At 44.5% G+C, this 24,751-nt stretch overlaps 1 protein-coding gene across 4 annotated transcripts in view; it reads right to left on the minus strand.

Annotated features, from left to right (window-relative positions):
* Window positions 1-1,157, minus strand: part of ARHGEF7 (Rho guanine nucleotide exchange factor 7) — a 129,301-nt gene extending 128,144 nt beyond the window's left edge. For 2 of the 4 annotated variants that reach the window (XM_037038360.1, XM_037038358.1), the window contains exon 1: window positions 772-1,157. In XM_037038360.1, coding sequence (XP_036894255.1) covers window positions 772-936 — 165 coding nt within the window. In that variant the 5' untranslated portion in view covers window positions 937-1,157. The remainder of the gene's footprint in view (window positions 1-771) is intronic. The other 2 variants (XM_037038357.1, XM_037038359.1) reach the window with 2 other exon arrangements.
* Between the last annotated feature and the right edge of the window lie 23,594 nt (window positions 1,158-24,751).

Raw genomic sequence — 24,751 nt, forward strand, 5'->3', positions numbered from 1 at the left:
AGTCACGGAGACGAGAAGCAGTGTCTACCGGGCTAGGGATTCTGTCCAAAATCAGGTAGTAACCTGAAAATAAAATCTAGAATTTTAAGCCAACCTTGAGGAATGCCAAGATTTTTCCAACACCGTGTTTGCCATCCTCTGGGCTTGGAGACAGGAGGAATTCTTTCAAGGGGAGAGTGATATATCATTTCACAACCCAGCCCTCAGCTATCGATGAATGCATCTTTAAAAAATACCCAGCAATTGGTCAATTAAATGGGGGGGGGGGCGAAAGTCTCATACAATACCACCAACAAAAGCCGTTCAAACAAAGCCTCGAAGGAAGCAGTGCTCTTTACTGGAACACAATTTTTCTGGTCAGGTCACCGAGAGGGATGACTCCACCTTAGAGCGCAGAAGAGCGCTCCCCTTTCCTCCTGGCCTCCTCGGGGTCGTTCCCCCTTGAACGCGGCCCCGGCCCCCTGCCCATCCCACACCTCACACAATGGCGCCCCGAGCTCCCGCCACTGGATCCTCGCGCTGCCAGCCCGCCCCCCGCACAGTCGGCGTTCCCGGGTCCGCGCACAAAGGAGGCGCGTGGGCTCCTCCGCGCCCCACGCTCTCCCAGACCCGCTTGGCCACCAGGTGCCGAGGAGAGGTACCCCGTGCCTGCGCGTCTCCGCGCATCCCGGGTCACCGAGCGGACAAGGCGGGGCACAGGGCCTCCCACCGCCCCAAGCTCCCACTGCCAGGGCCTGTCTGCCGAGGGGGCGCGGGCTCGGGGACACTCACTTTCTCAATGGTCCCGGGCAGCAGGCGCTCCAACAGCCTGCAGAGGACCACTCCATCCTTCAGAGACGCCTGCAGGAAGCCCTCCGGGTCCGAGATGGTTTTCTTGGGAGACTCTAGCACCCCCAAGGTAATGAGCCACGTAACGGTCTGCTCGGCAGAATTCATAGCGGCAGCGCGCCCGGCCTCCCAGCGCCGCGAGCCTGTCTCCGCGCGGTTCACCTCGGAGCGGCCGCGGCCGGGCCGGTTGCGCTCACAGCCCCCTCCTCCTGCTCGCCCATGGAGAGGCCGACGACGGCGATTGGCTCGGGTGGCGCCGCGGTCCGGCCGGCTTGCGCTCCCTCGCGTGCGTCCTGGCCGACTGTCAAGTGCCTTTTCATTACAAGCACATGAACCTGCGGCGGCTGCCCGGCGCCGCCCCCGCCGCCGCCTCCTGGCTCCCAGCCGCTGCTGTCGATGACATCACTGCGAGAAGAAGAAAAGACGCCGCGCCGGAGCAGCCCCTTGCCCGCCCCCCGGCCTCACACGCAACCCACGCTCAAGCCCCGCAGTCGTGCTCCCTCCACCCCCGCACCCGGGTAATTGCGTGCGCGTCCGCACCTGCGCGCCGAACAGTGGGCCCCAGCCCCAAGGGCCTGGTGACCTCCAAGAGGCCACAGCCAACCCGCCAGAGACGGCTCACACGGCCTCCCAATCCGCGTGCTGCGCGCACCCTTAACCGATTGCGCCCCGTGAGGCCCATGCGCAGCACCCTCCAAACCCGAGAGGCCAACCAGGCTCCTCTCACTGCCCTGTCCCTTCCTCTGCCCTGTCCCCTCCTTGAAGGAATGGGAACCCTTTATTTATATTCTTAATTGATGAATGTTTAAATTATTAAATGCTTCCCAGAATGTTCTTTTCATTTTTCCCAGTTTTATTCCAAGAAACTGGGGGGTGGGGTGCGGAAAACAAGACGTTTGCTTCTTTCATTACCTTGCAAGCCAATAATTACAGAATACAAATGATAATTAAATGTCAACCAGATGGGTCTAATTTGGGGAGGAATTGATTTTGGGGACGCTGCTGCGATCCTTGGGGGAGGAGAGGCGTAGACACTGCCCCCCACCCCCACCCCGCCAGCTGTGCGGCTAGTAGCATGCATGCCCCCTACTGGGAGGCCCACTCCTGCGCTCTTGTGGTCTCACCTGGGATGTGGCTGGCCCACTGGCCAGGACAAGAAAGAAACCTTGCAGTGACTCCACTTTAAATTGACTCCACTTTTAATATTTCAGACACCGTGGGAGGAAGATCAAGAAAACAGCAGACCCTAAACTGTATCTGTGCTGATGATCTGGAAGGAAGGACTGTGACAACAGCTCAATCCCAACAGACCAGTCGGCTACACTCTTGGACGAGATGCTGTGAACTGGCGCAGACCTGACCTAAAGAACTCAAGACGATCTAAATGACCAGCAATGAACAAGCTTCTTCAAACAACCAGTGATGCTGATGTGTATATGNACTCCTGCGCTCTGTGGTCTCACCTGGGATGTGGCTGGCCCACTGGCCAGGACAAGAAAGAAACCTTGCAGTGACTCCACTTTAAATTGACTCCACTTTTAAAATTTCAGACACCATGGGAGGAAGATCAAGAAAACAGCAGACCCTAAACTGTATCTGTGCTGATGATCTGGAAGGAAGGACTGTGACAACAGCTCAATCCCAACAGACCAGTCGGCTACACTCTTGGACGAGATGCTGTGAACTGGCGCAGACCTGACCTAAAGAACTCAAGACGATCTAAATGACCAGCAATGAACAAGCTTCTTCAAACAACCAGTGATGCTGACGTGTATATGATAACCAAGGAAGAGAGCCTCTTCCTAAAAGAAGCACAGTGCGAAAGTGTACATATACGTCCATTTCCTCCATCCAGTCCATTTCCTCCATCCGCTCTTGGTGTGCTTTCCTTGTTTGTTTGCTATGACTGTCTATGGCAATTTAGAACGGCATTAGCACTCCCCTACAGAAAGCTTGCTATGTGCCAGGCACCTATGAGTATATTAATAGGAGTAAGGACAAAAACTTAGAAACCATATAAAGATTTTTTTTAAAGCAGAGCTTTAACTCTCCTCTTGCTCTGCCTTCTTCCAGAGTACTTCTGTTGTAATCATGAGGGCATTTGCATTTATTTCTAGCTTCAAGTCAAGTGGTTAACTTTTCTTTCCAATTGTAAAATAATTCGAAGAGCATTATGAATTCTGGAGTATGAGGGCTGAAATTTCAGTGGCAACAGCTACCACTGCCTTAGCACCCTGTGTCTCTGCCCAGTGCTTTCTCCCTGCATTATGTCACCATCATTACTACAACCGAATGAAATTTCTCTCATCCCCATTTTACTGGTTACATCCAATAAGCAGTAGAAATGGACTCAAACCTGGGCTCTGACTCCAAGACTGACACACCTCACCCATTGTCTAGACCACTTCCCTGTGTATTTTCTAGGAAGCAAAGCAATTAACAACTCCATCAAGTTTTGTGGCCAAAGACTCTTTATCAATGGAAGGGTATTGACCTAAGAATTATCCTCTCAGGCTCCTGTTTACTCTCATTATTGCTGAATTGGAGACATAATTTAGAATACAGTCATTTCAATTTCAAATTTTATTAAATTAGGTAATGTTTGTACTCTGGTAAAGAAAAATAAAATTCAACTTGACTCAATCAAATGGTCCTACAAAAAGACAGCTCTAGGCAGTGAGTGCCTTCAGTGACCAATGAACCTGGCAGCCAGTTATTGTCAGAAGGGAGACCCACAGGACATTTAAACACTTTATAGCTACTAGTGGTACTCTTTTACTTTGGATGGGCATTATTTTTTTTTAAAGTTTATTCTAGAAAGTAACATTGTTCAATGCTGGTTTTGGGGGTGTTCAGTAAACCTGTTTTAGTGTCCAAAGTGGGCATTTGGTTAAACTTAATATTTTTCCAAATTCTTATACAGAGGATATGTACTATGAAGAACTTCTTGTTACATGGGTTGGAGCCAATTAAGATTGTTGTCAGTGTCAGCACAGGAATGTGTTCTTCAGTTTCCTCATCCCTCCAGAGAGGGTTTCACCTTCATGGTCAGCTCAGCTGCCCATTAATGTCTGATCCCAGGCATTGTTAGGGCAGGAAAAACAGTTTATAAACATAGGCAGCTGAAAAATTACTCAGGACCAGAAGGCACTTATGAATAGAGTATATTATGAAACATAATGTCATTGAGGCACTTTTCCTAGTTTGAGTTCCCCCAGAAGCAGATCCTGAACCACCAACTTGGGTACAAGTAGTTTATTCGGGAAATGACCCCAGGAAGGACAAACAAAGAAAGGAGGAAAGTGGACCGAAGGTGTGTGAATGAGCAACTGGGGCTCAGTTCCTCAGAGGAGCCTTGAGAAGCAGTGGAGCACGTCTCAGAATCTTTCCAGAAGATGAGCAGGCTCAGACTTATCCCTAACCTGCCCTCTCCTGTGACTGAGGGTCTCCCCTCGGGGTCAGTGATCTCTAATTCAGCAGAGCCTAAAGTTGCAGAGCAGGAGGCGCAAATCCTCCAAGTGCCCCAACTNGCAGATCCTGAACCACCAACTTGGGCACAAGTAGTTTATTCGGGAAATGACCCCAGGAAGGACAAACAAAGAAAGGAGGAAAGTGGACCGAAGGTGTGTGAATGAGCAACTGGGGCTCATTTCCTCAGAGGAGCCTTGAGAAGCAGTGGAGCACGTCTCAGAATCTTTCCAGAAGATGAGCAGGCTCAGACTTATCCCTAACCTGCCCTCTCCTGTGACTGAGGGTCTCCCCTCGGGGTCAGTGATCTCTAATTCAGCAGAGCCTAAAGTTGCAGAGCAGGAGGCGCAAATCCTCCAAGTGCCCCAACTGGGAGTGATGGTGAGAGGAGCCAATGCTACTTCTCTACCCATTGGTGCCTGGGTGCTGCTTTTTAGCTACTGGGGGCACAATGCCCTGTAAAAGCCATTGGTTTCACTTATATGCTACATCTGAAAGGATAGGTGTCTAACCCTGCAGAAAGTCATCCTGTAGCTGGCTTCCTACAAGTACCTACCCAGTGAGATAAATTGCTTATCCCTCCAGGACTGCAGGGCTCTGATGTAATCATCTTGAACCAAGGAGCCAGTGTTGCCATATCATCGGGTAAGAAGCAACCTCCCCTGTGGATAGCTAGGTTGCTCTTTGTAGAGGGAACTCACAGCGTGGGTCTCTTGCACACTTCCACCCCTGTCACCATGACTGGGCTGTCCATGGCCCATTGTGCAGGGCACTGGGCTGGTACACAAATCCTGGCCTGGCTGTACTTGGCTACAGATGCCACTATGTGCCTGGTTGCTGAGCATCCCTTCTTCAGTGATGCTCTCGAGATTGAAGCGGGACTCAAGACCCACTGGCCTGCGTCTGTACCCACAGGTTCCTCCACTGCCCCCACACGCATGCCTCCCTGCAGCTACTCATTTTGTCTTGCCCCTACCGGTCACCCAGACAAGGAGCCCCACACAGATACTGTCCAAGCATCTGTGCACAAAGGAGATGACCGGTAAAGCGCTCCAAGTTTTGCCAGTCAAGGTGCTGCTTCTCACATCGTCCTTGAGCACCACCCTGGAGTTGGGCTGTAGCAAGGCAGACATCCATGTTTGGTTCACACCAAATTATCAACCAAACCCAGTCCTAAACCAGGCCAGTTCCCTGTCAGCTGGTCATAGTAAACATTCCACAATGTCACAGGAGGTGTCTAACTAATGGAGGCAGGTGACTTGGAGGTCTGGACCATTTGTGTCAATGGCTTACTGCACTCTCAGAACATAGCCATGCCCAGTCCCAAGTGCACGCGATCCCAGATAGGGTGGATGGCTGTCGTGCCACTCCACCTCACCTGGCTTTCCTCCCTAACCGTGACTTTCACCTCTTCTTTACCACTTTGTTTTGAGTTAGATTGTGTAAAGGGCAGAAGCTTTATGCCCTTTATTTTTTATGCCTATTTGACAATGTCTTTTTTTAATAAAATAAATAAGTCCATTCAGATTTAGTGTGTTACCTGATACACTTAATTTTTTCCTATTATTTAAATAAATTATTATTTATGTTACATTGTTGTAAGCCTGTTTTTTTATTTATTTAAAAATGATATCAACTTTTTAAAAATTTTATTTATCTTTAGAGGGGAAGGGAAGGAGAGAGAGAGAGAAATATCAATGTGTGGTTGCCTCTGGTGTGTCCCCTGCCGGGAACTGGCCTGCAACCCAGGCATGTGCCCTGACTGGGAATCGAACTGCAATCATCTGGTTCGCAAGCCCATGCTCAATCCACTGAGCTACACCAGCCAGGGCCTAAACCTGTTTTTTAAGAAGCAATAGGGAAAAATTGAAGATTAAACTATTTCAATAATTTTGGGGAGTGTATAAATACTAACGATGCTATAATAGACAAGGCTTGTTGGACAACAAAATGTTTTGAAGGCTGTTTTCTCCTCCCTGTGAGTTTACCTCAGGGATACCAGTGAGTGTTGTTCTCAGTGCCCTTGACTGGATACTGTGTCAAATAATGGAGACAGGAATGGACAACTGGACAAGAGAACTCTGTTGATCTCTTGTAAAGTCTGAAATAAACATTGGCCATAAAAGTGNGAGGGGAAGGGAAGGAGAGAGAGAGAGAAATATCAATGTGTGGTTGCCTCTGGTGTGTCCCCTGCCGGGAACTGGCCTGCAACCCAGGCATGTGCCCTGACTGGGAATCTAACTGCAATCATCTGGTTCGCAAGCCCATGCTCAATCCACTGAGCTACACCAGCCAGGGCCTAAACCTGTTTTTTAAAAAGCAATAGGGAAAAATTGAAGATTAAACTATTTCAATAATTTTAGGGAGTGTATAAATACTAACGATGCTATAATAGACAAGGCTTGTTGGACAACAAAATATTTTGAAGGCTGTTTTCTCCTCCCTGTGAGTTTACCTCAGGGATACCAGTGAGTGTTGTTCTCAGTGCCCTTGACTGGATACTGTGTCAAATAATGGAGACAGGAATGGACAACTGGACAAGAGAACTCTGTTGATCTCTTGTAAAGTCTGAAATAAACATTGGCCATAAAAGTGGGTGGTGTTTTGATTTTTCTTTTTGTTAAGGTTTTATTTATTTGTTTATTTTTAGAGAGGGGAAGGGAGAGGGAAACATTGGTCATTTGCCTCTTGCACACCCCGAACTGGGGGGACCTGACCTGCAATCCAGGCATGCGCCCTGACCGGAAATTGAACCGGTGACCTTTTTGTTTCTCAGGTGGGTGCTCAATCCACTGAGCCACACTAGCCAGGGCTCATCCTGCATATTCTTGACTCCTAATCTTACTTAAAAATGTCCTGTGCTCTTTGGGCCTAAACCACATTGCTCCTGGCTCCAGCTGCATGTTCCAGTCTCCAGAGTCCTGTGTCAGCCAGGTCCCACCAGGAGAACAGAAGCCACACTGGTTATTTGAACAGATAGATTTTAGTCTAAGGAGTTGTTGTGAATATGGGGTATGGAGGATGGCCAAGGGAAAAGGGTGTTGAGGTTACACAGGGTGATCCTGCTGGAGACAGCTGCCAGCTAGGGTTGGAAACACAAGGGGAGGGTTGGGCTACTAGTAATGAATACTGAAGATAGTCCTGGCAGAACTGACAGACCTCTGCAGGCAGGGACACCAGGCTGCTGGCAGCTCAGTGGCTAAGAGGACGCTGCCAAGAGCCTGAGGCTCAGCCCTCTAGAGAGGGGTCATCCCCATGGTGCTGGAGCCTCCAAAAGACTGCAGAGGACTTGCTTCTAGGAGTGTGGAAATAGACTGGAGAACACCATAAACAGCCCATGCCAGCTGGAAGGGTGGCAGAAAAACCAGCAAACCGGAAGGTATCTCACCTTCCTGCCTGCCACCTTCTAGCCCCTCTGTGTATGCCTACTTCTGGGACACTTACTCAGGAGCAGTCAATGAGAGAGACCTGAGTTATGCAGGGTCCCAAGCCCAGCGTGATAGAGTGTGGTATAGTGGGTGGATTACAGTCCCATGACAGGTAGGATACCTTTTTAGGGAATGATGCAATTCAGCTCTGTATTTGCACCTTCTAGATAGTGACCATCACTCTGCAGGAAACACTGCGTGGTCTTCAATCCTGGGAAATGCTTAAGAATGTACCTGCATCATGTTAAGAATCAAAATTCTTCATTATTCTCAGCATCTTAGTCATGAGCCATCCGCCTTTTGCTGGTGCTCAGTGGCAGTTATCACATAAATGATTCTGCTTTTGTTTTATATATACATATTTCACACATAAAACTTACCATCTCACTGATTTCAAGATATCCATAAAGTTACTGCTCTAACTTACCAAGCTCTTTCCCAATGATATATTTTTCAGTTTCCTACATTAATAAAAATGCTGCTAAGAAAACATGTGTAATTTTTTTCTTCATTGGACATATTTCTTTATTCTCCCACTTTCCTTCTCTATCATTTTACCTCACGTTGAAATTATTTGGTGTCCCACACCTGAATTTCGTTAGAACCATCTCTGCTCAGCCTAACCTCTCTATCTTCCCACTCTTTCCACCTTCCTTCTTAACACTTTTGCTTAATTACTTTTCTACTGGGCTTGTCATTGCAGCCCTTATTTTCTTAATTTTTTAAAAAATTCATATTTTGCTTTGTCACATGCATCTATACTGGAACTAAAAGAACCACCTCCATCAGAAATTGTTCTGTGGCAAGTGAGGCTTCTTCACCCCAGGCTAATTTGCTCCTTGTCCAGCCTGAATCTTAATGAAATTTGGCACTTGAACAAGTACATGAGGCCCTATTCCCTAAGGGACCTCTCTATTTTCAATAATTAGCGGCTTCTAAAAATTGGGTTTTAATTAACCAAACCTATAATTTGTTTGATGTAGCTTCTTCTGGAATAAGTCAAAAGAACAGAGAAAAGGGGCAATTAAGAATGTTTCCCTTTGGAAACTGACATTACATTCGAATGGATGAGGCCATTTACAAAGCAAAAAACTTTCTTGTAAGATTGATTTTGCTGCCCCAGCATAAAATATGGCAGGCAATTAATTATGTCACCAAATATTTGTTGGTACCTGTTTCTTTCCATTTCAAAAAGTATTTCTCCAACAGATTTTTAAGAAGTTCGCATGGAATATAGATAAAAATATCAATAGGTATTTTAAAAGAAAAATCAGTCCTGGCCAGTGTGGCTCAGTTGGTTGGACACCTTCCCACAGAGAGAAAGGTCACTAGCCTAGGGTTCAGCCCAGTCCCCAGATGGGGCATGTGTGAGAGGAAGCTGGCCCATGTTTCTCTCCTTCCTTTCTCCCTCCCTTTCCCTTTCTCTAAGAATAAATAAATAAATCTATTTTAAGAAGAATATTCAGGATGAAATGCTCAGCTCACTGTAAAAATCATTAGGCAAAAGGAAAAAAATAGAGAGACCCGAGAAGGCAAAGGAGTAAGTGGGAGCTACCTAACCTCCTCCCAGGATGAATCTGAAAGCACAACTAAACTGCAGAGAAATCATCCTGAGGACCCCATGAACACTAGCTCAAAAGAAGCTTTATAACCGAAGACAGACAGAAGAAACCATATCACCACAGTGTGACAGGTAGGGAGAGTTGGGGAGGGATGAGAGGGCTCACTGTGTTCCCGTAGGCAGCAGCTGAAGTTCCAAAGGGATATTTCAGCAGCCAGGATGGGAAGTTCCCCTGAGAGAGTGAAGTCTAAACCCTAATCTAGGCTCCCCAGCCTATAGCACCAGAGACAGGAAAGGAATCCAGATAATATCAGATGTGAAAAGCAGTGGGGTTTCTGTCCACCAGGAAGAGATAGTGAGAGACACAGAGAGTCTCCTAAAGGGCCAATGCACAGAATTTTCTTTCGAAGCCACTTACTTTGGGCTCTGGCAAAGGGAAGGGAGAGTGGACTATAGATGCTTGAGAAAGTCTGAGGATGGCGGTTCTGGAGAGAGAACTGAAGGAACAGCCCCAAGGATCCCTGTGCTGAGTTATACCCCATTCTGCAGAAGGCCTCTTTCTCAGGAAGAGCACTCTCCTCCAAGTGGCATTAGCCTGAGGGGAAGCAATACACCTCCCCGCCTTGGCGCACCACCTGGTTCTTTCTGCACACAAACAGGCCCTGCAGAAGGAGCCACACAATTGGATCACTTTTCCAGGTTGACCAGGACAAGTCACAAGCAGCATCTGACAAAGGCCTACACATGAGTCTTTGCAGATCTACCTAATACATAGAAACAAATACAAAGAAGCAGCCACAATGGGAAGACAAAAGAAAAACAGACCCCAAATGAAAGAACAAGAGAATTCTCCAGAAAAAGAGCTAGATGAAATGATACAAAAGAGCAATGAATCCAAGAGCTGGTTCTTTGAATAGATAATTAAGATTGACAAACCGTCATCCAGACTCATCAAGAAAAAAAGAGATGACCCAAATAAATAAAATCAGAAGTGAAAGAGGAGAAATAACAACTGACACTTAAAAAAATACAAAGGATTCTAAGAAAATACAATAAACAACTATATGCCAATGAACTGCACAACCTGACAAAATGGATAAATTCCTACAAACATACAACCCTCCAAAATAAAATCAGGAAGAATCAGAGAATTTGAATAGACAGATAACACCTAGTGAAATTGAAGGAGGCATCAAAAACTACCAACAAACAAAAGGCCTGGACCAGATGGCTTCAGAGGGGTATTTTACCAAACATTCCAATAAGAACTAACACCTTTCCTTCTCAAACTATTTCAAAAATTCAAGAGGAGGGAAGACCCCCCAACTCATTTTATGAGGCCAGCATTATCTCAACTTCGAAACCAGAAAAAGACACTGCAAAGAATGAAAACTTCAGGCCAATATCCCTAATGAACATAGATGCTAAAATCCTCAACAAAATACTAGCAAGCCAAATACAGTAATGCACCAAAAAGATCATACACCATGATCAAGTGGGATTTATTACAGGAATGCAAGGTTGGTACAACATTCCCAAGTCAATAAGTGTGATTCACCACATAGACAAAATGAAGGATAAAAACCACTTGATCATATCAATAGTTGCAGAAAAGCATTTGATAAAGTCCAGTACCCAATTATAATAAAAATTCTCAGCAGGGATTAGAGGAAACATAACTAAACATAAGAAAGGCCACATATAACAAACCTACTGCCAGCAGCATACTCAATGGGCAAAAACTAGAAGCGTCCCCCTTAATATTGGGAAGAAGACAGGTGTGTCTGCTTTCACCGTTTTTATTCAATGTAGCACTGGAAGTCCAAGCCACAGCAATTAGACAAGAAGAAGAAATAAAACACATTTAAATTAGAATGAAAGAAATAGAACTGTCTTTATTTGCAGATGACATGATACTGTCCTTAGAAAACCCAAAAGATTCCACCAAGAAGCTACTAGAACCGATAAATGATTTCAGTAAAGTAGCAGGTTACAAAATTAATATTCAGAAATCAGTTGCATTTTTATATGCCGATAACAAAGAGAAAGGGAAATTAAGAAAACAATCCCATTCACAATTACTTCAAAAAGAAAAAAATACCTAGGAATAAATCTAACCAAGCATGTAAAAGACCGATACTCGGAAAATTATAGACACTAAGAAAGAAATTGATAAAAATATAAATAAGTGAAAGCACATGCTGTGTTCATTGTTAGGAAGAATTAACACCATTAAAATGTCCGTATTTCCCAAAGTAATCTATAAATTCATGCAATTCCTATCAAGATTCCAATGATGTATTTCACAAAACTAGAACAAATATCTCAAAAATTATATAGAACCATGAAAGTCCCCACACAGCAACAGCAATCCTGAGAAAGAATAACAAAGTTGGAAGAATCATGCGACCTAACATGAATTTCTACTATAAGTCCACAGTAATCAAAAACAGCATGGTACCGGCAATCAAAACAGACATGTAGATCAATGGAACAGGATAGAAAGCCCAGAAATAAACCCACACCTTTATAATCAATGGATATTCAACAGAGGATGCAAGTACATACAATGGGCTAAAGACAGTTCATTCAAAAAAATGGAGTTGGAAAAACTGAACAGATTCATGCAGAAAAATGAAATTAGACCACGTTCTTATACCACACATGAGAATAAATTCAAAATGGATCAAAGACTTAAATGTTAGACCCATAACCCTACAAATCCTAGGAGAAAACATGGGCAGCAAAATCTCAGACAGTGTTCATAGCAATATTTTATCAGATATAGCTCCCCAAGCAAGGGAAATACAAGAAAAAATGAACCAATAGGACAACATCAAGGTAAAAAGTTTTTGCACAGTAAATGAAAACATCAACAAAATAAAAAGATAAAAAGACAACACACAGAATGGGAGAATATATTTATCAATACATCTGATAAGGGGTTAATACCCAAAATTTACAAAGAACTTACAAAACTCAAGAGCCAAAAAAAAAAAAAAAAAACCAGTTAAATTAGAAAGTGGGCAAAGGAAGGTTGCTGGTTCAATTCCTAGTCAGAGCACATGTCTGGGTTGAGGGCCAGATTCCCTGTTGGGGGTGCATGAGAAGCAACCGTACATCAATGTTTCTCTCCCTCTCTTTCTCCTTCCCTTTGCCTCTCTCTGCAAAATAAATATTTTTAGAAAATAGTGAGCAAAGTGACCAGCTTCCGTTGCTCTCTCCATGCTCCTGCCTCCAAAGCCGCCCTGTTTTCCCTTCCTTAGCCACTTTTAAGTTATTCTGTACTTGTGGTTTGGGGCTCTGAGGAAAATCCTGATCTTTTACCTCTTCCCCTTTGCCAGGAGTAGGGCGGGAAGAGAGAGTAGTCTCCGTGCTCTGGGTTATCAGTGGAGGGGAGGGGGTGTCATGTCTAGACATTGCCCCTCTGTGGGCTGTCATGCCAGTGTGCCCACCTGCCTGGTCTACATCCTGAAGAGATGTACAGTCCCACCTCCATGTGGGCACCATCAATCCCAGGAGCCAAGCTGCAAGAATGCTGTCTGGGCTGGGGGCAGAGCTGACTGTCATGGGTGGAGCTGACCCTAAACCAAGGTCTCTGGCGTTTGCTGGATGTGTCCCCTGCCCTTCTCTCAGGCAGAGTTACCCCACATTAGGTAGCAAGTACCCAGGACTGGTTGGACCGATTTGGGTTAGGGAGCCTACAGGGTTAACGGGGACCCTACAGGGTTAAGGGAACAATGGGGACAGGGTTGTCACACCCTATCCGGAACCCCAACCTCCCCCTGGTGTGGTTCTGCTTGTGGCTGAAGTCTGGTTACAAACTGGTTTCCAACCCAAGAATTGTGATTATTTTTTAAGTAGCCAAACAATCCCTGGCTAGTGTAGCTCAGCAAATTGAGCACCGGCCTGCAAACCAAAGGATAAAGGTTGGATTCCCAGTCAAGGCACATGCCTGGGTTTCAGGCCAGTTCCCAGCAGGGAACACACAAGAGGCAATCATACATTGATATTTCTCTCCCTCTCTCCTTCCCTTCCTCCCTAAAGATAAATAAATTTTTTTAAATCTTTAAAAAATAGGAAAATTATTTTTTAAAAGCCAAACAGATTTTTGGCAGGAGTTAAAATAAATCCTGGGGCCTGGGATCCTCTGTTCTTGAACCTCCATAGTCTTCTCCCTCTAAGGAGACAGCAGAGGGAAAGGAAGATCTCAGCCAGTCTCCAGCCGGCTTCCAAATGACCTCTTGGAAGTAGGTTGAAGGTGAAGGGAGGAAGGCCAAGGGGCATTCTTCCTCCAGAGAGGCAGCTGCAGTTCAGGCCCTAATATATGCTTTCCCTTCTGGCCTCTCTCTTTCCCGCTTCTTGTTGGAGGAGGGAGAAGTGGGAAGTAGTTTGGGAACTGGTTTGTCCACATCCACTCCCCCATTGTTCCTCGGCCTGCCCTCAGGGTAGAGACCCTGCCCAGGCTAGATAAGAGGTGGGCTTGGTCCCAGGGACCCTGAGGGAACAAATCCCTTTCCTTCCTGGGAGAGTTTGCCCCTCTACCTGTAGTTTAACAGGGACTAGGGCTCCCCCACTCCCCTCCCTCTAACAGCAGACTGTGTCGGTTTCAATTCCCATCCTTCCCAACCTGACTAGGTGTCATCCACCCTGTCATGTGTCCTATCATGTGTCTGAGTGTGGGGGCGGTGAGGGCAGGTTCTGTGCTAATTTCCATGGCCAGTGGCTTTTCCTTCCTTGCATTACAACCCTGCTGGCCCCACCCCCGGCCACATGCCCAGGGGCCACCCAACAGGCATTATTACCACATGCTGGGGTCACTGGGGAAGGGGGGTGGGGCTCACGCTGTACTGTGGTCTTGAGATTTTTATTTTTGCATATGTAATCCATCTTGTACAGGTAGCTAACTTTGTAAACACTATGTATTTCCCCTGTCCTCATGGTTGCTGGGGTAAATAAACTGCATCTCCCATTGGGAAAAAAAAAATAGTGAGCAAAGGAACTGAATAGATACTTCTCCGAAGAGGGCATACAGATGGCCAATAGACATATGAAAAAATGCTTCATGTCACTAATCATCAGAGAAATGCAAATTAAAACCACAATGAGGTACCATCTCACACCTGTCAGAATGGCCATCATCAGTAAGTCACCAAACAAGTGCTGGAGAGGATGTGGAGAGAGGGGGACCTTTTGCACTGTTGTTGGGAGTGTAGATTGGGACAGCCACTGTGGAAAGCAGTATGGAGACATCTCAAAAAATTAAAAATGGATCTGTCTTTTGACCCAGTGATCCCATTTCAGGGAATATATCTGAAGGAACCCACAACATTAATTTGAAAGAACATAAGCACCCCTTTGTTCATTGCAACATTATTTACAATCACCAAGATATGGAAGCAACCCAAGTGTCCATCAGTAGATGAGTGGATGAAACAACTATGGGACATGTACACAATGGAATACTACTAGTATTCCACTCGGTATTCCACTACACAATGGAATGCCTACTCATTAAAAAGAAGAAAGGTTTACCCTTTGTGACAGTATGGGTGGACCTGGAGAACATTATGCTAAACAAATAAGCCAGTAAGAGCAACACAAATAGCATATGATTTCACTCATATGTGGAAAATGAACTAACAAGGAAAATAGAGACAGATTCACAGATAGCAGGATGACAGCTAAGAAGGGAAAAGTAGGGGGTGGGGGAATTAAGCAAAAAGGAAAAAGGACTCATGGACATGGACAACAGTGTGGCAATTGCTGGGGTAGGGTAGTATAAGGGGACTAAATGGTAATGAAAAACAATACAATAGAAAAATTTTTTAAAGGATTGAGAGAACTGGGGCTGATCCCGTGACTCTGATGAATATCACTTAACTCAGAACCCAGAGTGTTAAGGGGAGTAGCAATTCGTTTTATTTAAAAGTTTTCAGAATGAAGGGGGGGAGCAAAAACCAAGAGAGCAGCTGTATTGATAATGAGAAATGTGTAGAGAACTTTTATTCTAAAATAAGGGGCTAGGGGTCCCCTGAATCAAGGGCTCTGCAAGGCCCCCTTCATCATTCACCTCCAGGCTAAATAAGAGAAGGCTGAGAATGTTGCCAGGGCTGGAGAATAGAGAGAGAACCTCATTTGGAAGGAGCACTGAGGCTCTTTCTCTTCCTGCCCTAGAGAGGAAGGTATGTGCTTCACCCAAGCAAGAGAGGAGAGCTGGGAGGTAAGCTCAGAGCTTTCCTTGCTCCCTGGCTTGGTGGGGTGTAGTGACAGCTTCCCTAGCAATCTGTGGCTGCTTTGGAAGAGCTGGTGCCCTGAGTGTGGTAAGTCAGGGAACATTTATGTTTCCCTGGGGCTGAGGAGAGCCCTGTAGCCAGAGCTGGGTACTTCTAAAGGGTCACCTCTGAAATGGTCCTCTGGAAAGATGAGGTGACACCCAAAGCAGGGTCTGTGAGTTGGGGAGGAATCCCCTGATGCTCAAAGGCCAGGTGCTGGAGGTGCCTTGAATACTGGGGCGCTATAGGTGGAGAGTCCCTGCAAGGCCATCTAGTAAGGACCCACAAAAGCACTTCTGCATGTCAGAAGATGCCGATTCTACCTGCAAATAGGAACTTTCCTGTCCTTACAACTCTCGTCTGCTCCCTTAGCACGCAAACAGGTAGCATGGCGATTGGGGCAAGGAGAATATTTGGGAGGGAAAGAGCAAGAAGCCAAAGAGCCCCACTCCCCCACTCCAAGTCCTGGGTCAAGGTTGGGGTTGGGCTTGGGGAGGAGAGAAGGTTAAAACTGAATAATAAGTGGAAGACTTAATACTAGAATAGACTGGAATTTTTTTTATACTGAAGAGATGTGTTTCTTTGTTAATACCCGACAACCCCAGAAAAGCTGTGGCTTCTGCCCTAGACCTCCTCCAGTGTGTTTCTTGGATGCCCGCAAGGAAAGTGGGGGGCAGACCTGTTTAAAGGGGCTGTGAGGAAAGAGAATAAAGGCAATTTCTGTTTTCATACTATGGAGGCCAGTAAACTGGAGGCAGTTTTCTGACAACATGGGGAAGTCAGCATGAAGCTACAACATGACGCCCAAGGAGCTAGAAGCTGCCCTAGACTCCAGGACTGTTAGGGGAGGCCGTGGCCAGCTGAACAGACCTCAGCCTTCCTGGCAGCACAGGGGACAGCAAGGGACATTGGCCAGTAGAGCTTGCTGGCCCTGGCCATGAGGTGTTCATCCACGGAGCCCTGTCTGCGGCAACACTGTCTGGGTTTCCCTTGAAGACCTCCCAAGAGAAGACACTTGAACTGGCAAGAAGACTCAAATGGCTAGTCCCCATGATTGTTACATTTTTATAAGTTAATAAGTTGGCATTGTGAGTCTAGATCTACCTCAGGTGTAGTTCATTTGAACCTACCCATTTCTACACATGGCCAAATTCTAGTTTCTAGTCCTGCAAAATTTTGGTCCAAACGTCAAACAAGGTTCCTACAGATAAATTACCACTTTCTAGCAAGACTTATGCCAAACCTGGGTCAGAGAATGGCCCACCTCCATGCTTCCCCTCCAAATCAGCTCCACATTGACATGTGCTTGTGGGTCTACCAGAAGCCGAACCTTGCGGCTGGGAGAGTGGTGAGGGACACACAGCCGTGTCTTGTCTGTGCTGGCCTAGCTTGGCTGTGTGCCAGTTAACCAGGGACTGCACCACAAAGCTGTCACCATAAACTCTGAAAGGCAAACTTTTCACCTGTGGGTTGGTGACTTTGAATGGCAGGGTGTCTAGTGGCACAAGAGTCTCGGGCAAAGAGGGAGAGGACACCGGTTTCAACACAGACCCAGCGGCAAGAGAACATATTTTCCATCCCACCAACTTCTCATCTAATTCCGTATGGCACAGTCTTCACAGTTTCTGAATAAGCTAATAGGATAAATGAGAGTATTGGATTGACCTCCTCGTCAGCTCAATGGTTCTGCTATGTACAAAAAAACCCTGAAGCTTTATGCACAATTTCCATAAAAAGGATATACCAAAGTTAGGGCGTGTACACCCATTTTTATGTCCAGAATTTATTAGTAACCCAGGTGTCCAAAACCCAGATTTACAGAGTATGACTTTTCATTTTCATTGGCACACCCAAATTATTCTCCATGTGCCTGAATATCTTCCATCTTAATAATTTTTAATAGTCTCTCCTCAAGCTTGTATTTACTATTATAGAACAATAGAAGCATTAGACACAGGTGCATTTACAGTTGCCCTGAGACTGAACCACCCAGGTCAGCTGTTTGGGAACACAATGGAACACTTGTATCCCAGACAATGGGCAGTGTGACTAAAGTATTTGATACCTGCTCTGTTACACCTCAAAAATACAACCACCAAACCAGCTATAAGCTGAAATATAGAGCGGTGGTTTTCATATATTTTTACTCATGAAAAACTATTGTAGCTTTGCATATTTTTAATTTGACATCTAAAAGTGTTTATAATATACTGACTTAAAAATAAACTCACATCATTCCTTTAACAGTATCCAGTGGAATCTGTATATCATAAAAATTTTATACCCACTGGTACCCATTTAAAAAATACACTGACAAGTTCTTTAAAATTCTCTAATTTTACTTTTTTCCTTAAAATTATATTTTAATGTACTTTCTCCACAGAATTTATCTTAGTTATACTTAGTATAAAAGTATAATATACTTTTATATTTAAATGACTTGTTAATCACTCTAGCATGCTTTTCTACAAATACATATATAAATGGCAATATATATTTTTAAATTTGATCCTAAAGCTCTAGGTGTCAAAATATCTAGATTGTGTTACATAACTTTTATCAGTTCACGACTGATCAAAAACAATACAGCATACCAATTTTATAATAGAATACTGTTCTTTTTATTTTATTATTTTTAATGTATTTTATTGATTATGCCATTACAGTTGTCCCCTTATCCCCCTTCACTCCCCTTCACTCTGCACACTCCCTCCCCCAACATTCCCCCACTTCAGTTTATGTCCATGTGTCACAAGTTCTTTAGATTCTGTATTTCCCGTAGTATTCCTGCCCTCCCCCCTGTCTATTTTCTACCTACTGTCTATGCTACTTATTCTCTGTACCTTCTCCTCCCTTCTCCTCCTCCCACTCCCCTGTTGCTAACCCTCCATGTGATCTCCATTTCTGTGGCTCCACTCCTGATCTAGCTTTCCACTTAGTTTGCTTTTGTTTTAGGTGTGGTTGTTAATAACTGTGAGTTTGCTGTCCTTTCACTGTTCATATTTTTCATCTTCTTTTTCTTACATAAGTTCCTTTAACATTTCATATAATAAGGGCTTGGTGATGATGAACTCCATGAACTTGACCTTATCTGAGAAGCACTTTATCTGTCCTTCCATTCTAAATGAAAGCTTTGCTGGATAAAGCAGTCTTGGCTGTAGGTCTTTGGATTTCATGACTTGGAATACTTCTTTCTAGCCCCTTCTTGCCTGGAAGGTCTCTTTTGAGAAATCCGCTGAGAGTCTGATGGGAACTCCTTTGTAGGTGACTGTCCCCTTATCTCTTGCTGCTTCTAGAATTCTCTCTTCTTCCTTTTCATCTTGGCTAATGTAATTATGATGTGCCTTGGTGTGTTCCTCTTTGGGTCCAAATTCTTTGGGACTCTCTGAGCTTCCTGGATTTCCTGGAAGTCTATTTCCTTTGCCAGATTGGGGAAGTTCTCCTTTATTATTTGTTCAAATATGTTTTCCATCTGTTGCTCTTCCTCTTCCCCTTCTGGTACCCCTATAATTCGGATGTTGGAACGTTTAAAGATGTCCTGGAGGTTCCTACGCCTCTCCTCATTTTTTTGAATTCTTGTTTCTTTATTCTTTTGTGTTCGGTTGTTTCTTTCTTCCTTCTAGTCCACACCATTGATTTGAGTCCCAGTTTCCTTTCCATCACTATTGGTTCCCTGTGCATTTTCCTGCATTTCACTTAGTGTAGCTTTCATTTTTTCATCTAATTTGTGACTATAATCAACCAGTTCTGTGAGCATCCTGATCACCAGTGTTTTGAACTGTGCATCTCATAGGTTAGCTATCTCTTTGTCGCTTAGAAATATTGGCTCTGGGGCTTTGAGCTGTGGCGGAGCCTTAGGTGTTCACCAGGGTGGTGCAATCCAGTTGCTGGGATGTGACACTGTATGTGGGGGCAGGGTCAGAGAGGGAATAATGGCGCTTGTTGCACTCTCTCGCAGATTTCAGTCCCCTCTGCCACTTCCCACAAGCAAATTGGGCCCTTCTGGTGCTGGTTCCCAGGTGGTTGGGCTTGTGTACGTTCTAGGACCTTGTGGGTCTCTCCCACGAACTCTCCTGTGAGAATGGAGCCACTCCTGGCACCTCAACCCCCGCAAGTTTTTTCCAATCAGTGCTTTTAGGCTTTATTTCCCAGTGCTGGGAGCCTAGGTTGCACAGACTGTCTCACTGCCTGTTTTTTGCCTGGTTTATCTCCACATGAATATGTGTCCATGGTCAGCCAACCACCTTGTACGCCTCACTGGGTTTGCTAGTTTCCTCCCTACACTGGCGTCTGCCAACCGCCGCCTTTTCCTGCTGGGACCCCTCTCCACTGGCCACCGACTCCACCTCTCTTACCTGTCTGGATGAATGGTTCGTTATTGTCGGACTTCAGTACAGTTCAATTTTCTGTCTGTTTTGGTTGTGTTTTTGTTCCTAAATCTTTGTTGTCCTTAAATTTGGTTGTGCGAGGAAGTACAGTATTTCCACCTACACCTCCATCTTGGATGGAAGTCCTCACTTTCTCTTCTAGCTAACATCTCCAATTTTTATAATAGAATATTAAATATAAAGTATAATTCTGGAAATGACTGTTCTAATGAGATGGATAGAGCTATTTTACTTTTAAATTAGTTCATGTGTCTGGGGATAAATATTTCTTATTGCTAGCCTAGGACAAAGTTCAGCATTTATGTTAAAGATTTCTCCTTTGCTATGAAAATTTGACCTTGGGTTAACTTCCTATCTCTGTTCCCCTGATAGCTTTATGAAGGTGTCATCCTGCGTCAACAGTTAACATGCTTACAATGAGAATGACTGGTAATTGGCGCCCCATACAGACTGGGAGGACTGTGGGTGGTGGGAGGCCACAGCGTGGTAACAGTTCTAATTAGGCATGTCCCCACCTCATGGACTGTAAGACCTAAAATCCCATGTGCTGCCTGGATGTCTTTGAGCCTCATAGGGTTCCAAAGGCCCAACTACTTCTATGAAGAGGGAAGAAGTAGTTGGGCCTACTTTCACCAACTATGCACCCCACCCAGCAGGAAATGTCCCCCACCTGCCTACTTCTCCCATCAGCAGGATCGATTGCAATCCACCTGGTCTTTGACCTAATGGGTTTCACCACCCTGCTAGCTCATGAAATTATTCAACAAGGCTATCACATCTTCCTGTGGGTACCAGGGGATGCCCCTCCTCTCATTACCACAAAGCCCACCTCCCTCCTAGTAGGTTGGGTCTCTATGGGGTCAGCAGCTCCGGCCCATGGCCACAGACCCCCCCCAGACATTCAAGCTAGGAATTCTGCAAATGTGGCTGTGGCCGCAAGATGGATGGGGATGAGCCACTGAGGAGTATGACTTATTCTGGAAAATTAGCCTAAAGCCCCTGGTGAGTCACCAGTGCTGCTGGGCTTATTCATCATGTTTCATGTTCCTGAGCCAGAAGGGTAGGGCAAAAGTAAATGAGAGAGCAGGAGAGGCTGTGACTAAGAGGTGGTAGGCCTGTCTGTTCAGAAGTCTGGCCAGATGTGTTTGTCTCTGCTCAGAGAAGATCTGGAACTCTCAATGATGGTATGCATAAGAAACTTTTGTCTCCTCAAGTCCAGAAAAGGCATTATTGGTTTGTAATCAATAAGAATGAATTTAATAGCTCACTCTGGAAGTATCTCTAACTTGTCAACACTCATGGAATGAAGTGCACTTGACTAGAAGATGCAGGCTCCTCACGATTTTCCTCTGTGTTAACACATTCAAGGAAAGATCTGAGAAAAAGGCAAACCAGTCCTACTTACACGCTGTTAACCTCAGCACTCTCTTCTTCCCACTTGATTACTTTGATTTCATTTTCAAACAATATTGAAAAGATGTTGGCATTGGTAACACACAGGTTGACTCTGGACAGGTGAGATGTGGCAGAATCTCATTGTCACCTCTCATTGCTGAGCTTTAAGATACCTCCTTGGTTCAAAGAAGCTGATTCTGCTGAGGGAAGTTTGACTACCTCTGCCTGTCTGAACACTGATGCTCGGTTAGCACTTGAGGTTTAATCACTGCAGCAATTTAAATGTAACATGGGCTTACTGTGTGTGAGAATAAAGGATTTTATTCACAACAAGAAGAGACCCTCCTAATTTGAGAACACTCTGTAGGCTAAATACACATTCTGAGTGCTTTTAATTTGCACAGTTCTTTTTTTTTAAATTATTTTTCAAGTACAGTTTTCTGTCTATTACTCCCATCCCATCCCACCCCCTTTGCTCCCCGCTCCCTCCCATTTCCACCCTTCTAGGTTGTTGTCCATGTATCCTTTATATATGTTCCTCTAAATCCCTCCCCTATTTCCCCAGAAATTCCCTCCCCTCTCCCCTCTGGTCACTGTCAGCCTGTTCTCTATTTCAGTGTCTTTGATTATATTTTACTTGCTTGTTTGTTTTGTTGTTTAGCTTCCTGTTAAAGGTGAGATCATATGGTATTTGTCCTTCAACACCTGGCTTATTTCACTCAGCATAATGCTTTCCAGTTCCATCCATGATGTTGCAAAAGGTAGGAGCTCCTTCTTTCTTTCTGCAGCATAAAATTCCATTGTGTATATGTACCATAGTTTTTTGATCCATTCATTTACTGACGGGCACCTAGGTTGCTTCCAACTCTTGGCTATTGTAAATTGTGCTGCTATGAACATTGGGGTGCATAGGTTCTTTGGGATTGGTGTTTTAGGGTTCTTAGGATACAATCCTAGCAGTGGAATTGCTGGGTCAAAAGGCAAGTCCAATTTTAGTTTTCTAATTTGCACAGTTCTTATATCTTCATTGCTGTTTTCCTAGTATCCAGCTAAAGTTACACCACTTGGGAAGCCCTTGAAAAGCTGTATATTAAGTACCATAATAATTTCACACAATAAAAAAGTAGTTTATAATATCAAGTATTGGTAAGGATGTGGAGCAACTGAAACTCTCATATGTGGCCAGTGGGAGTGTAAATTGGTTCAACCTTTCCAGAAACCTTTCAGTGATATCTCCTAAAGTTTATATATGATGTACAAGAGTGTTTATAACAGCATCACCCATAATAGTCCTGAACTGGAAACAGCCCAAAAGCCTGCTAGTATGAATAAATAAATGTGGTATATTCATGCAGTGATGTATGCCACATACTACACCTTGTGATATTGCTTCACTCAGGACCTGGACAACCTCATGAACATAACATTGAACAAGAAATCCAGGCACAATTACACAATTCAATGATAGAAAGTTCAAAATAGCTAAACTAACCAATGGTGAAACAAGTCAGAAGAGCACTTACTCTGAGTGGGGATAATAACTGGGAAGGGGTTTGAGGGAATCTTCTGGAAATACTCTATATCTTGCCCCACTGGGGCGTGGTCCAACAGATGTGTTGCCTTTGTAAAAATTTTCCCAACTGCACTCTGATGATTTGTAAACTTTTCCATACATATGCCACGTTTCAATTTAAATGTTGACTTACAAATATTTCTATAGCCTTTAAAGTTTACTTGTAGACATATAGGAAAATTAGTTTTGAGACTAAAGAATACATAAGTGAAATTAGTGGGTGATAAAAGTCTATAAGATTCAAAGAGTTACATTAATATTTACTTTTAATAAATAAATTGGCACTTGCAATCCTATAATTAGATATGAGGATGGTAATGAAGCCATTGACCAACGCCCCCTATTGGCAATCAACAGTAAGTAAGATAGAACCCGTAAATGAAATTAGATCAATGATTGCTAACTCTAAAACATGTTTGCTCAGAGGGATTACAAACTGGCATTAAAGTTTAGTAGGAAAAGTGAAAAAAGAGGTTGGGCTTGTAATAATTGTATCTGGTAAGAGGACATAGCTGTAACAAGTGCAGCATGATTTCAGCACACCTAGGCACCTCACTAGTTATTTAACCATTCGGGTGCTCACAGAACCAAACCCCTCTGTCCCTGATTTTGGAGCACAGTGTAGAGTCATCTGAGAGGAAACAGCATGAACAGGAGCCCGTGGCTGCACTCCACATTACTCTTCAATCGGCTTCTGCATTAGTGCTCAGAGAAATTCAATGTCCAACCCAAGACGGCTGCGTGCAGGGAAGTGCAGCCATCTGACTACAATGAGTTGTCAGAGGGAATTGAGAGTGTCTCTAGGATAAATACGGACTCTCCCACATCACATCTTGTTAAAAGGCCCAGATGCAAGCTTGATGTTGTTTTTCCAATATCTAGATTCTGGCTTTTCCTTCATTGGTAAACATCTAGCAGATATGGGGGTGGGGTGAGAAGGTTGGTGATTATCTCCAGCACCTCCTAGCCATTGGGACAGTGTGTCATTCTTTAACTCACCATTCCAAATAAAGGCTTGATAAATAGTGACAGATTTTACCCAGTGAAATGAATGTTCGATTCTTTCATACTGATGAGTTGGCACTCTGGCTTAAAGCAGCCATTGCTTTTTTACTCGGTGACCCTCACTGCCCGATGCCCACGAAGGGGTGTGAAGATGCCGCACCAGGGGCCGTTCTCAGAACTTCTAGAGGAATCTGCTTGTCCCGGTGCACACCCTGCAGCGAGCCCGGGCTCCCCTCCCTTCCTACCTGGCTACCAAACGCTCTCTGGCAAGACTGGCCTTTGGATTTCCTTAGCATTTCTCCCCATTCCTTTTGAAATCTCTGTTGACATATAAGGAAATAAGATTGGGGTTGCCATCCCCTTCTCGCCTTTCAGGACAGTTTCTAATAGGTAGCACAGAAATAAAACATTGAATAAAAATGAATACTAAAAGATAAACAGAGCGGTAAAAGGCGAATGGTTTATATGTTAACTGAAGAACATGCTATACGTTTACTCTTAAATTTTACAGTTGTTGTAGAATATACCTAATATTAAATTGACTAGCTTAACCATTTTAAATGTACAGTTTTATACTGTTAAATGTATTCACACTGTTGTGTGACCAACAGAACTTCTCGTCTTGCAAAACTGAAACTGCCCCATTAAACAATCCCCCCTCCCCTCCCCCAGCCTCCCCACCGCACACCCACATTCAAGAGGCTCTGATCCTGACAACTCTGGGACCTCATCTAAGTGGAGTCAAACCAGATTTGTCTTTTTTTGACTGGCTTATTACTATACATTTATTTTAAACAAGAAAGTATTGATAGAATTTTTAATAAACTCTG

This window comes from Sturnira hondurensis, unplaced genomic scaffold, assembly GCF_014824575.4.
Source record: "Sturnira hondurensis isolate 20B ecotype Veracruz unplaced genomic scaffold, ASM1482457v3 Scaffold0024333, whole genome shotgun sequence".
NCBI classification, from domain to species: Eukaryota; Metazoa; Chordata; class Mammalia; order Chiroptera; family Phyllostomidae; genus Sturnira; species Sturnira hondurensis.